Raw genomic sequence first — 14,322 nt, 5'->3', positions numbered from 1 at the left:
GGACTGGGGAGCCGTGGAGAGGAGGAGTGGGCACGGAGGGCAGCTCTGTGACCCGGGCCCGGCACCTCCCCTGGGGTCCCACACAGTGCCCAGTGCAGATGCAGGGAGGAGATGTGAAGGAATCCAGCCCCTCACCTCAGCATCACTCACACTTTTCCGTAAATAAGAAACAAAACTGTGCTAGGTCTCTTCATTGTAAAACAATGGATTATAGAAATTTGGGAAAATTGAGTAATCAGAAAAAAAAGTGAACTTAACATTTTGTCATCTTCTTCCAGGCTTCCTTCCATCAAAGTTTCTTTCCGTTTAACACAGTTGAGACATCACCATCTACAGTGACATACTTTCCCATTTCCCCGTCGATGGACACTTATCTCCCCCACGTGGTAACTAACTTTATTTTGAAATGCCTGTGGATCCTCCAAGCAGGTGGAGAGCAGTGCTACCAGTTGGTGTGTATACGTCAGTTCCCCACGTCACGCTGTTTCCTTGGGATAGGTTCTCAGAGACAGCATTACGGAATTAAAGGATATGAGGAAGAACCTGAGTTAACACGGCTTGGGGAGCCAGCATCAGGCACAGCAAGTGAAGCCACCCCCTGTGACGCCAGCATCCCACGCAAGCACCTGTTGGAGCCCCGACTGCTCCACTTCCAATCCCGCTCCCTGCTAATGTACCTGGCGGCCTCGGTCCAGCCAGCCTAGCCTACTGCGGGATTTCAGGGAGTGGACCAGTGGACGGAAGCTGTCTGTCTCTGCCTTTCAAATAAATGAAAAAGCCTTATCTGAAACAACCCAAGGAGCAGCAGTAGCAATTTTGTTTACGTCAAATGCTTGGGGCAGCGGCTGGCGCACAGGCAAAGGCCGGCGAGGTAGCCAGCAAGAGCATTTCTGGAAGCGGAAGCCAATACTCACAGTGGCCAACCCCCATGGCTCCGTAGTGATTGGACACGGCAATGAGGTCGTACACGTAAGGCCTCGCCGACGGGTCACAGACAAACTCGGACATGTTCAGCGCTCTGAGCACAAACACAGACATCGCCTTCAATGTCAAGTTACAGGAGGTGACACAGGTACCTGGGCCGAAACACTGCGCGGCAACCACAAAGCCTCCTGGGAAGGGATCAGAGGCGTCGACAGAGCGGGAGGGCTCCTGGGCTCTGTGCTCTGCCCGCCGGCACGTGCAGACGGGAAGGTGGGAGCGGCCTCCTGGGCGACCCCCACACTGCACAGGCGGGCACGGCTGGGAAGACGCCACAGCAACCCCCCTGTGCGCTGAAACAACGTGGAAATTTCCAACATACACAGAGAGAAGGTCAAAGAATTTTCCAACCAACACTACGGCCTCTGTGGGCCCTCCCGCTGACACGACACTTGTTCTCGGATCCACCGCGCCCCCCGCCCCGCAGAGCATCTGAGAACTGGCGCCTTGGGGGAACATCCACCAGCCGGCTTCCTTTCTTGCTTCTGTCAGTCTAGAACCTCAGGTCTGAGAGATGAGAGCTGAGGGCCGTCCCTGCCCCCAGGGACCTGGGCAGCTCTGCACGCCCACCCGCACCAGCGACGCAACCCGCTCAGGAAGAGCAGCGCTGCGGCGTGCAGGAGGGGAGCCAGCACGGCGGAGCATCGGCACCTGCCGCCCCTCGGGGAAGGCCTGGTCCCCACGGGCGGGAGGAGGCCCGGAGGGCGGACCACAGCCAGAGCCCCTGCACGGCCACACCCGCCCTGGCTAGCCGTCGGTGCACCGCACCTGACTGGGAACTCCACGGCCGTGTCCAGCTTGTCCCTCCAGTATCTGCTGTAGGAGAAGCGCTTGAGGTGGACCACCAGGATCTTGGGCAAGGACCAGAGGTCAAACTTCTTCGTGGCCTGCTGATGCTTCTTACAGTTGGGACAGTACCTGAAGAGAAAAAGAAACCTCTGCTGCGTGGGGGAGCAAAGCACACGGTGGCGCCGGCCACTGAGTGGACAATGGGCAGGGGCCTGCCTTCCAAAGCAGGCCGAAGGCTCTGTGAGTGTGTAAAACACAGCGGCAGTGCCGCTGGGTGGAGAAGGGCCCAGCAGATAGGGCGGGCCCAGCGTGTGTGTGCGTGTGTTGTGTGTGTGTCTGCGTACCAGGGGTTGTGCTCCCCAAGGGTGTGTGCATGTGTCTGCGTACCAGGCGTTGTGCTCCCCGAGGGTGTGTGCGTGTGTCTGCATACCAGGGGCCGTGCTCCCCGAGGGTGTGTGCGTGTGTCTGCATACCAGGGGCCGTGCTCCCCGAGGGTGTGTGCGTGTGTCTGCATACCAGGGGTCGTGCTCCCCGAGGGTGTGTGCGTGTGTCTGCATACCAGGGGCCGTGCTCGCCAAGGGTGTGTGCGTGTGTCTGCGTACCAGGGGTCGTGCTCCCCGAGGGTCTCCATGGTGGTGAAGAGCTCGATGCAGTCTCTCAGGGCCACCGCCGTCTTCTTCTTCTTCTGAGGCTGCAGCATGCTCACGTGCTTCTCAAAGGCCTGTGGGGAGCACAGCGCGCAGTTCTCGCGGGGCGACCTGGTCTCAGTGGCTCAACCGCGAGGACACAGATGCCCACTCAGAACGCGAAGTGACAAAATCCGGGCGGTGCGTGGCCTTCTCAGGCCTAAATCTACCTTGCTGCACTGCTGCCCGACCAGTCAGCGACCCCCGCACGCTGCCAGAGCACAGACCAGCTTCCACCCCGACTGCAAACCCCAACACCTACCTCAGACTCCTGCTCGTCATAGTACAGGCTCCGGGTCTCGCTGTCCCAGTCGATGGCCAGTGTAGATCGGGCTGAGCGGGAGGACCAGAGAATCACTTATTCTGGGGTGGCCGGCAACAGGAGGGGCTCCCCAAGTGACAGGAGGGAGGGCGCACTCAGGTGGACCCGTCAGCACCTGCTCGTCGTCACAGCCACGGCCAAGGGCAACGTCCTGCCTGGCCGCCGGCCTTTCCAGACCCTAGTCCCCAAAACCTTTGGCAAAGACTTCCTTAGCGAGACAGATAAGCTCCAAAGACACTGACTATGGAGAACCCCGAGAAGGCACAGATCTACAAGGAGCAATCTGGAGGGCCCAGATTTCTCCTCTGACTTTGAACCAGAAGGGGACCAGCACCCTGACCAGACAGGTTAAGCTGCTGCCTGCAGCGCTGGCTGCTCCACGTCTGATCAGGCTTCCTGCTCACAGCGTGGGCCCCTGCCACCCACATGGGAGACCGGGACGGAGTTCTTGGCTCCTGCTTCAGCCTGACCCAGCCCTGGTCATTGTGGCCATCTGAGGACTGGATCAGCAGATGAAGGTCTCTCTCTCTTGTCTCTTTGCTTTTCAAATAAATAATATAAATAAATAAGAAAAAAAATGTATTTAAAAACGCAAGAAGGCATAAGGGCATCTGGTTTACTAGTCTTTCCTCCAAAGAAAGAAGCTAAAAGACACAAGAGGTGCTCCTGTAGGGCCAGCGCTGTGGTGTAGCACATAAAGCTGCTGCCTGCAGCTCCGGCATCCCATACGGGTGCAAGTTCGAGTCCTGGCTGCTCCACTTCCGATCCAGCTCCCTGCTAATGGCTGGGCAAAGCAGTGGGAGATGGTCCACGTGCTTAGGCATCTGCCACCCTTATGGAAGACCCAGATGAGGCTCCTGGCTCCTTGCTTCAGCCTGGCTCAGCCCTGGCCGCTGTGACAACTTGGAGCCTGAATGAGCAGATAGAAGACCTGTCTCTCCTTCCCTCCCTCCCTCTCTGACTCCAAATAAATAAATAAATATTTTTTAAAAAAGAGAGAGAAGCTTCTGCAGCCCCGCCTACCCTGCACAGGCGTCCTCCCTGGCCTGTCACACACCACACCCCCACGGCCCTGAGGCTGGGGGCCTCTTCCATCCCATCCCATCCCATCCAGGCTCCACGTGAGAGTCTACAAAATCCACGGTCATCCTCTAGCCGGGTCGCATCCGGAAGTATTCTCATGAAATAAAACAGATACACACTTATGCTTCTAAGTACAAGCTCTCACCACGTGTGGCCTCAGGACGTGCAGCTGCCCCAGGGCGGAGGTCCTACAGGGCCACCCACTGCCTGCTGAGGTCAGCAAGGTCAGAGAAGCGCCTGCAGGAGGTCCCCCCGGAACAGGCCTCAGGGGCTTCAAACCCTGCTCGTCTGCATTTGGGGTCACAGGGAGAGGGAGAGCCCAAAGCACAAGGCCTTCCACCCGCACCCTCCCAAGTGCCCGAAGCCCAAGTCAGAGAAGGCGCTCACAGCTGAGCCTCAGCAGCTTGCCGTCCGTCGCCAGGGAGTTGATGTCGGCTGTTCCGTAGGAGTTCACCAGGCTGAAGGTGAAGAGCCTCTTGGGGCAGCGCTGGCCTCCGGCCTTCCTGTGGGCAGCCTCGCAGGGCTCGCCGCCCAGCTCCTCCTCCCCGCTGCCTTCGGTCTCTGAAAGCTGCTCTTTGCCTGCCTCCTGATGCTCCATTTCTTCTTCATCCTCTCCTGATACACAAAGGACAACAACGCGTGCGTGAGGCGCCGCCACGTCAGGGCTAGACGCTGCAGTGGATACCTGGCGGTGCCTCCTTCCAGATTCTGTTACATGTACGGGAAACTCGGCCTACCCGGCTGCAGGTACAAGCCACTTGAATTCACATGTGACCCCCTCCAGGGGAAGACCAGATAACCAGAGCGAACGCCGCGAAGGCCCAGAGAAAGTTAGAGCCGTCACTAAAAGTGCAAAATGACTTGGCAGTCCTGCAGTCCAAAACCTGAGCCCCTGGCCACTGGGCGCTTATGGAGTTCACACGACATGGGCTCACTTTTTTTTTTTTTTTTTTTTTACAGACAGAGTGGACAGTGAGAGAGAGAGACAGAGAGAAAGGTCTTCCTTTTGCCGTTGGTTCACCCTCCAATGGCCGCCGCCGCACCACGCTGATCCGATGGCAGGAGCCAGGTACTTATCCTGGTCTCCCATGGGGTGCAGGGCCCAAGCACCTGGGCCATCCTCCACTGCACTCCCTGGCCACAGCAGAGAGCTGGCCTGGAAGAGGGGCAACCGGGACAGAATCCAGTGCCCCGACCAGGACTAGAACCTGGTGTGGCGGCGCCGCAAGGCGGAGGATTAGCCTAGTGAGCCGCGGCGCCGGCCGACATGGGCTTACTCTTTAAACCACATCAGTAGGTACACAGAGGGACAGGCCTAAGTGAGATGAATACCGGACACTCAGGTTAAGCCCGCTGCCTGTGACGCTGGCATCCTACACAGCACCAGATCGAATCCTGGCTGCTCTGCTGCTGATCCAGCTCCCTGCTAACGTGCCGTGAAGTACTTGGGTTCCTGCCACGCATGTGGAGACCCGGACGGAGTTCCAGGCGTCTGGCTTTGGCCTGGTCCAGCCTCAGACGTCGTGGTCATTTGGGGAGTTAACAAGCGGGATGGAAGATTCTGTCTCTCTCTCCCTTTCTAACTTTGCCTTTCAAATAAATTATTTTTTAAGTCCATTTTCAAATAGTATAAATGAACCCAAGTATTAACTAAAAGCATTCGGTTCCTCCACAAAGACACATGCCAACTGTTCACTCAACAAGTATGTCCTACCAGCCTCTTGCGGGCAGTGGCCATGCTGTGCCCAGAAGGAGCAGACGGCACCTCCCCCTAACAGAGCCCACAGCCCTGACGGGGAAGCTAATGCAGCCGAAATTCCTGGAAGGACGGGGGCCATCCAAGAGGAGCCGGAAAGGCAACAGGGGAGAGCAGACTGAAAACAGAGGTACAGACTTGACCAAGTCTCAGAAATACGCCCCGCGGCGAGGAGGCGCGGGTCTCACAGGGCTTCCTCCCGAGCCGCTCAGCTCCGCCAGCTGCGCCACTGCCCCTTCTGCTCAGGGTCGCCTCGCCCCCGTGCCGGCCGCCTCGCAGGACGGAACCAACAGCCGCCTGCGCCCCGTCAAGCACTGCCCTGACACTGCTCCGTCCCTAGCCGCGCCAGGGGTCGTGTTACCCGTGTTACCCGGACAATCTCGGGAACCGTCCGCCGGGCAGTCACAAGGAACTGCCGGGCAGCGCTCCTGCAGGAGGACGCGGGAAGGCAGCCGCCTCGAGGCCACTGAGAGTCGGCGAGCAGCACGTGGCCGTGCGCAGGATCTGCAGTCTCCACACCGACTGCAGCCGACGGTGGAGCACCTGAGCAGCAGGGCTGCTGGGGACAACAGCCAGCGCTCACCCTGTGCACGGCACTTAACCTCACGTGCTCATTAAGCTGTAAGCGCAACTGTGGAGCAGGTGTCACCACGCTACTAGGCAGACAGGCCAGCCAAGGTTAAGAGGGAGGCGGGATTTCTTGAAGCCCACGACGCACCCTGCCGAGAGCTCACAGGGCCTTAGTTTCTGCAGTGCCACAGGTCACCCAAGGTCTGCTCGGGGGCTCCCAGCCTCACTCCGACACCTCTGCTTGTGCGACCTGTGCACAAGTACACTTCTGTTCATCTCAATCGGGGAGAACCTAGGACTCTGGGCGAAAGCAAGTGTCTGACTGAAAGACATCCTACCCAACCCAAAATACTTACAGCAATTCAGAATTATAGCTATGGCAGTGCAGCCTGGTAGTCAGAATTCCTTTTTAATTCATTGATTTCATTTATTGACTCTGACCAGTACATACTTGTGAGGTACAACCTCAAGTTCTGATTCATGTACACTTGGGATAAAGATCGACTCAGGACAATCAGCATACCCAGCGCCTTAATTGTTACCATTTCTTTATGGTCTGTTTCTAACTATTTTGAGATACACAATCCAGGACTGTTACCCGTACTCACCTCGCTACACCCAGAACATCAGAATTTATTTCCCCTGCCCTCCTGGGACACTGCACCTGCTGCCCAGCCTCCCCAGCGTCTCCCCAGCCTCTGAGGACCACGGCCTCACTCTCACGTTCCGAGGTCAGCTCCTCTGACCTCACACACAACGTCACGATGCTCACGTGGTGCCCGTCTTTCTGTGCCTGATGTCTCGCTCAGCGTGGCAGTCCTCACGTGCGCCCACACTACTGCGCGTGGCCGCTGCTTCTAACACCAGCTCTCACTTCCCCAGACTTTGCGTGTTTTGGAGAAATCCAGGCACTTGGACTTGGACTTGAGATTCTACAGAATCACTTCAGAGGATATTTGAGTTTTACAGAAATAAAGCCACTGGGTCTTCCAGGTCCAGCACAGAGGGCTAAGCATCATGTGGCCTGCACGTGGCGCCCTGGACCAGGAAGGACTCCGTCAGCACCCAGCACATACAGGACAGTGAGGACTCAGTTTCTCCTGCCTCCTGATCTGTGACTTCCCTCTCACTGTAGGAGTTGTCTACAGTCAGCCCCCATCCACGGCTTCCTGGGTAGAAAGAAAGAACACCCAAAAGAGGCTGCCTCTGCCTTCTGACTGGCCATGCCCGGGGACAGCAGGCTCGCCAGGCGGGCTGAGCGGCTGTGTGCCACGCTGGTGTGTGAGGGCCAGGTTAGCAACACCGTGCCAGCGGAGCTCATGACACGGAGGCAAGCACGCGCTGGGACAGCACCCACACTGCAACCCCAACAGCGCAGGATTCAAATTCTGGCTCTGCTTTGTGACTCTGGACAAGTCACACAATCCCTCTAGGTTCAGTGTGTCTGCAGTGAAACCCAACCCACATGGGCAGGTGTCTAGGACAACGATGAGCTGACGAAGCTGAACGATGGACAGGCAGAAAGAAGTGGCACCGAGCCGGCTCCCGGGTCTGCTGCTCTGGCAGGGCCCCCGCTCCAAACGCCCTTGGAAGAAGGAAATGAAGAACCCGCTCAGCCACAGCCCTGCAGCCCTGCAGCCCGCAACATGGCAAGTGCTCACCTTCACAGCTGCCCCGGGAGCCGTTGCAGGCCCCTGGCTCCAAGGGTGAGCTGCCACACTCATCAGGCAAAGGGTGTTTCACATAGCGGCTTAAAAAGAGAGAAAAATTATTTGTTAGTTGTGACATTTATATACTTTTCTCCACTATGCAGCTAAATAATTCACATATTGAAATGTTTGTAAATAAAAGTCTTTTAAAACTACGTGATAGGGGCCAGTGCTGTGGCTCACTTGGTTAATCCGCCTGTGGCGCTGGCATCCCATATGGGCGCCAGGTTCTAGTCTCGGTTACTCCTCTTCCAGGCCAGCTCTCTGCTGTGGCCCGGGAAGGCAGTGGAGGATGGCCCAAGTGCTTGGGCCCTGCACCCACATGGGAGACCAGGAGGAAGCACCTGGCTCCTGGCTTCGGATTGGCACAGCGCCGGCCACAGCGGCCATTTGGGGAGTGAACCAATGGAAGGAAGACCTTTCTCTCTCTCTCTCTCACTGTTTATAACTCAACCTGTCAGATAAATAAATTAAAAACAAACAAACAAAACCCATGTGACAGCTCACCCTTTAAGAAACTGAGAAAGGGAGCCAGTGCTGTGGCGTAAAGCCACTGTCTGCAGCGCCAGCATCCCACACGGCTGCTGGTTTGAGTCCCAGCTCCCCCACTTCCGAACCAGCTCCCTGCTAATGCACCTGGGAAAGCAGTGGAAGATGACCCATGTGCTTGGGCCCCTGCACCCACATGGGAGACCCGAAGTAGCTCCTGGCTTTGGATCAGCCCAGCTCTGGCCATTGCAGCCATTTCAGGAGTAAATCAACAGATGGACAATCTCTCCTTCTCTCTCTAACTCTGCCTTTCAAATAAATAAAAATCTTTAAAAAAAAAAAAAAAAAAACTGAGAGGAATCCAAGAGATTTGATGTCTAATGTATTGAGCCATAAAGACTTCAAGGAACTCTGTTTCAAGTCTTCTATGAATGTTAAATAAAACCATGATTTTTAAAAGTATTTCCCTAGATGGGCACTGTTGGCTAAGCTGCTGCTTGCGATGCAAGTATCTCATATGAGTGCCAGTTCGAGTCCCGGCTGTTCCACTTCCAACCCAGCTCCCTGCTAATGCATTGTGAAAATAGCCAAAGATGGCCCAAGTCCTTGGGCATCTGCCACCCAAGTGGGAGACCCCGATGGAGTTTAGGCTCCAGGCTTCAGCTTGGCACAGCCCTGGCTGTTGCAGCCATCTGGGGAGTGAACCAGTCAATGGAAGATCTGTCTACCCTCTCTTTCAAACTCTCAAATAAACCAATACTGTTTAAAAAATAAATAAATGAATGACAGTATTTCTCAGTAATGCCCATCAGCAGCTTCAGAATGGCATTTCAGAAAGAGGATTCAAATACACGATGCCATTAAACTCCCAGATGCAGGTGACTGGCATGACTCTGGAGAGCCAAGGCTCAGGTCACGGTCTCTGTGCCTAAGATGCACCTGCCACGCCATCCCAACAGCAGCTGCCTGGCCCTCCCGGGTCAGACACAGCTACATCTCTTCCATGGGGGAGTACATGGGATCAATACAACCAATTTGCAATGCTGTCACTAACACCATTAGGCCTATTTTGATCTCAGATAAGCACCAAATTGTATTCTGACACCAACCTGATACGATCACAAACAGCCTGGTACAAAGACTCGAGGGTGAGCTTGTGCTTAGGGACAGAGACCAGCAGGGGCTGCCCGTACAGCACTGCCCCAGAGGAAGTGCTCGATGGGCGGGACTTCCTCTCCCTGAAGTAGACCGGAAGTGTGACACATTCCGAGCCATCCACGGAGCTGCTGCAGACCTCGTACCTGTGTCAAGCACACAAAAGGGTTCCGTTAGCTGGTGAGCAACAGAGATCCGAGCGGCAGCAACATGGTGGCCAGGATGCTGGACACTGGGACAGAGCAGGCTCCAGCAGAAAAGCCGGAAGAGCCATTTCCAGGGTGATTCCGAGGCTGGGTCAGGAATCCACAGGCAGGCCATCGCTGGCATGACGGGACCTGCCAGCCCCGCAGTGCAGGCGTGCTGGGACGGCAAGCTCCACACTCCTGCAGCTGACACTCCACACAGTGGGAGGTCATCCGCACCGCCGCCAGGGCCACAGCCACCAAGGCCATCTTCCGTCACCAAGCAGCTCAACTTTCAAAAATGCATTTCAGGCCGGCGCCGCGGCTCACTAGGCTAATCCTCCGCCTTGCGGAACCGGCACACCGGGTTCTAGTCCCGGTCGGGGCGCCGGATTCTGTCCCGGTTGCCCCTCTTCCAGGCCGGCTCTCTGCTGTGGCCAGGGAGTGCAGTGGAGGATGGCCCAAGTGCTTGGGCCCTGCACCCCATGGGAGACCAGGATAAGCACCTGGCTCCTGCCGTCGGATCAGCGCGGTACGCTGGCCGCAGCGCCACTCACTCTGTCACTGTCCACTCTGCCTGTCCAAAAAAAAAAAAAAAAAAAAAATGCATTTCAGGGCCCTGTCCCTTCATAAAACCAAGCACTGCATAACGATATACTCCTAAGGTATCAGCCAGAGTCTCTTTTTGTTGAAATAAGGAAGCAAGTTTAGAAAACTAGCTCCATCTTTGTTCAAAAGCAATGAAGTAAAAAGATCAGAGCTCATTCTCTGAAGGGAGGAGAGAACTTCCACTTGAGTATGGCCTTGTCTAAATAAGGGCGGAGTTGGCGAACTCAAAAGGCTTCCATAGCCTTGGCAAGAGCCTCGGATGATTACTGACGTCATAAATAAGAGTGTCAATTGTTAAATCAACAACGGGAGTCACTGTGCACTTACTCCCCATGTAGGACCTCTATCCTTAATGTGTTATACTAATGCGAATTAACAGTAAAACTAGTATTCAAACAGTACTTTATACTTTGTGTATCTGTGTGGGTGCAAACTGTTGGAAGAATGGGATGGGAGAGGGAGTAGGAGATGGGATGGTTGTGGGTGGGAGGGAGGTTATGGGGGGGAACCGCTATTATCCAAAAGTTATACTAAAGCAGTTTATTTATTAAAGTTTTAAAAAAATAAAAATCAGAGCTAAGCAAAAAAACTACTAAATATATATTTAATGATTTTTAAATGTGTCTTTCTGGGGTCAGCTGTAGTGTAATGGCCTAAGCCTCTGCCTTTGGCACAAACATCCCATGGGCACTGGTTTCAGTCCCAACCATTCCACTTCCTATCCAGCTCTCTGCTATGGCCTGGGAAAGCAGTAGAAGATGAACCAAGTGCTTGGGCCTTGCACCAGTATGGGAGACTCAGAAGAAGCTCCTGGTTCCTGCCTTTGGATCGGCTCAGCTCCAGCTGCTATGTCCATTTGGGGAGTGAACCAGTGGATAGAAGACCTTTCTCTCTGTCTCTCCCTCTCTCTGTAGCTCTACCTCTCAAATAAATACATATTAAAAAAAAAAAAAGTGTCTTTCTTAGCATGGGGCTGAGGAGGTATACAGATGTTTTGGCCTGAACAGATGTTACCAACGTGGCTGTGGTCTTTTCCTCTTCTCTTGGGTGAGACTCATTCACTGATTCCATTTTTTAAAACTAGAAACACACATTCCTCTCCCCCAAAGGCCTGGCGGATAGTCCTGACTGCAATTTACGCAGGAGGAGTTCTAAGAACAATTCACACAAACACAGGAGCTCGCGCCAGGGAAGGGCCAGGCCCTACATAAGGCCAGGCCAGCTTCCAGGTCCGCGGCTTGTTTCCTGCTGCTGTGGCCAGGTGCGCACTGAGTCTGCTTACCCAGCTCACAGTGGGATTACCCACCCTAAAGGGCTGCGGGGAGAATTACGTAACTTAGCAGCACAGTGCCCAACATGCTCAAAAAATACCAGAGACTATTGCTGCTTTCACAGAACAACATGTTTTCCCATTGGCTGGCCCTTAACCCTCTGAAAATGCCGTTTTTGGAGGCAATCTGCCTTGGGTCACATAATGAGACAGCCCTGTTTCAGGTGTGCAAATATGTTTCCAGAACTCAGGGGTGTCAAGGGCTTCGGGTCAGAAATGGACATGAAAGCTGACTGTCCCCGGTCCTCGTTCTGTGGCCTGGTGTGAGCCTTGGCTCCCCCTGTGGGTGAAGATGGGATGGGAACAGAACTGGGATCCTCTGTGCGCCACGAACCACTCCTTTCAGAACAGAGACTACAAGTCAGGCTCAAACGCGCAGGGCGGATTCCTTCTTTGTGCGCTGCATTCCTCAGCAAAACTCAAAGCCAAAACCAACCCTGGAAGCGTCGCAGCAGGGGAAGTTTCTGGGCGAGGGGCAGAGGAGGAGGGTGTGGGCCACCCCGAGGCGTCCCTGACCAGGGACAGTCTGAGAGGAGCAGGCAGGTTCATGCCCCACTGCACTCCAGCCGGGACATGTACACAGCCACACTGAGCAGCCCCGGAGCAGCACCGGCAGAGCCGAGGACCCCGTGTCGGGCTCACAGAGCGCCCGAGCTGGACTCGCACACAGAGCGTCCGGCAGGCCTCCCTGTCACTTTGGAGATGGCGATGAAGGCGCCTCTGGCAGACGGGATGGAACTCTCTCTGGATCGCTCCCCCTTCCTTCCACAGCTGTGGCCCAGCAGGAGGCAGGCCTCTTACAGGAGCTCTTGTAGGTGTCCACACGGAGAAGCGCCATGGGGAGACCCAGCTCTACAGCTTATACTGACAGCTGCCCACAGTCCCCTGCACACCCGCCTCTGGCAGCTGGCGAATCCACAGGCGCACTCCCGCTCCGGAAACACACACACCAGCAGCCTCTACAGTGTCTGCTCGCCCTTGCGGCAGACGCGCCGCGTACTCACACGAAGATGTCATCTCGAGGCATGATGTGGTTTAAACCTTCATCCATCTGGAAGATCTTGTGGAACCGGTGATTATACACGTCTGTGACCACCATCTGAGGACCAGCAGGGCGAGAGCGATCACAGGATGGCACCAGAGCGCCCTGCTAATTGCTTAAAACCCAGAAACAAATGGACCAACACGCTCAACTGCAGCGCTGCCTCCAAACAGACCACCGTAACCAGCTCCAGGGCTCGGGGCTACAGTCCAAGGGAGTGCGGCACTTAAGGAGGCAGGAGCGGCAAGGAGTGCCGACCAGAGACTGGGAGTCACCCAAAGGCTGCTGGGGTGTCCACAAGGCCCAAGGCCTCCAGGTGACCCTATCACACAGTGCCGGGAGCAGGGCCCCGGTCCCTGCCCCCTGAGCATGGCTAGTGTGAGCCCAGTGCAGGAACGATGGTGTTCCCCAGTAGCTGGGACAGCCACAGTGCACACAGAGACGAGGGCACATCTGTGCTGCACAGGAAACCCCCCGCCCCCCCCCCACTTCCTCTCACTCATCACCCCGCCTTACGTTTTCTGCAGCAATGCCAGACAGCCTGGAGAGCGCGTCACAGAGGTCAGACACAGCCCCCATCAGCGGGACAGTCACGCGGTACTGCAAGGGAGAGACGGGCGAGGGGAGGGGAGGGGAGTGAGCTGGGAGAGCAGGCACTGCCCGGGACAGGGCAGCAGTGTGCGGTGCGGTGGGCGCAGTCCAGCACACAGGCGAGCGTGCGTCAACACCTGGAGCCAGGCCACCTCCTTCCCTCCCACGCACTGCTCGACCTGTTCCTAATGTGGTCGACCACCTGACCACTGTCTTGAGATAACAATTTAAACTACAAACTGTCACGTGGTCCTACCCAAAGCAATGCAAGCACGCAGGCGCCATCAGCGAGACTGCACATGAAGGCCGCCACTCACACCTCTTCTAGCTTCTCATTCTGGCCAGGCTTTCTTGGCTGAGTTAAGGGTGAGCCTGACCATGGAAGCACCTTGCTTGTGGGTCCACAACACTCACATTCAAGGACTGCTCAGTGCATCCGTGGGTCCCTTTAGGCACACGAATGCAACGCGGGGGAACAAACTGACAGCAGGCCTGACGTGTATGGGATTACACGAAGAAAGGTGGCATGGGGCTGAGGGCAGACGCAGGCAAGCGCTGAGGGGACACAGGCGGCCCTGAGTTCCCAAGGCAGCGGACAGAAGCAGGCCCACCAGGATCTCGAGAGCACACACACCTGGGTGGGTCTGCAGCGAGGGTCAGCAGGAACCAGGAAGACCTCCATAACTCGATCTTTCTTCAAGGGCAGTGGGAGAGTAAGATAGCAAAATGGGTCAAAGGTCACAGAAACCTTAGCACATTCTGGGCAAACCAAAGTAGATTTGAAGAGGCCATGGAAAGTGTCCACGATCACAGAATCATTCCGCAACCTGTGGTTCTCCCAGGCTTCCTTTGCCACCACCTGAAAGAGAGGGACCGGCAGCATCAGTTCTCTTCCCTGGATCCAGAGTAGTGCCCAGTAAACGCTGCCAGGGACCAGCCCAGAGCCGGGGCCAGGCCACTCAGGGCCAGGACAGTTCTTAACATTCCAGGCTAGAATCACACGCCTACTCTACAGCCAGGCGCAA

The 14,322-nt window shown here is 55.8% G+C and overlaps 1 protein-coding gene across 2 annotated transcripts in view; it reads right to left on the bottom strand.

Annotated features, from left to right (window-relative positions):
* Nucleotides 1-14,322, bottom strand: part of USP4 (ubiquitin specific peptidase 4) — a 47,868-nt gene that overhangs the window by 2,941 nt on the left and 30,605 nt on the right. For both annotated transcript variants that reach the window (XM_051851635.3, XM_051851636.3), the window contains 10 exons: nt 13,932-14,156; nt 13,223-13,306; nt 12,669-12,763; nt 9,495-9,686; nt 7,849-7,937; nt 4,249-4,476; nt 2,719-2,789; nt 2,373-2,491; nt 1,750-1,899; nt 915-1,018 (listed from right to left, as the gene is read on the bottom strand). In XM_051851635.3, the coding sequence (XP_051707595.1) occupies nt 915-1,018; nt 1,750-1,899; nt 2,373-2,491; nt 2,719-2,789; nt 4,249-4,476; nt 7,849-7,937; nt 9,495-9,686; nt 12,669-12,763; nt 13,223-13,306; nt 13,932-14,156 (1,357 nt within the window). The remainder of the gene's footprint in view (nt 1-914; nt 1,019-1,749; nt 1,900-2,372; nt 2,492-2,718; nt 2,790-4,248; nt 4,477-7,848; nt 7,938-9,494; nt 9,687-12,668; nt 12,764-13,222; nt 13,307-13,931; nt 14,157-14,322) is intronic.

This window comes from Oryctolagus cuniculus, chromosome 10 (assembly GCF_051225735.1).
Source record: "Oryctolagus cuniculus isolate XC-2025 breed Fujian yellow rabbit chromosome 10, ASM5122573v1, whole genome shotgun sequence".
Lineage (NCBI taxonomy): Eukaryota > Metazoa > Chordata > Mammalia > Lagomorpha > Leporidae > Oryctolagus > Oryctolagus cuniculus.
Note: the sequence above shows the minus strand (reverse complement) of the source record. Positions and strands in the feature narration are given on the sequence as shown.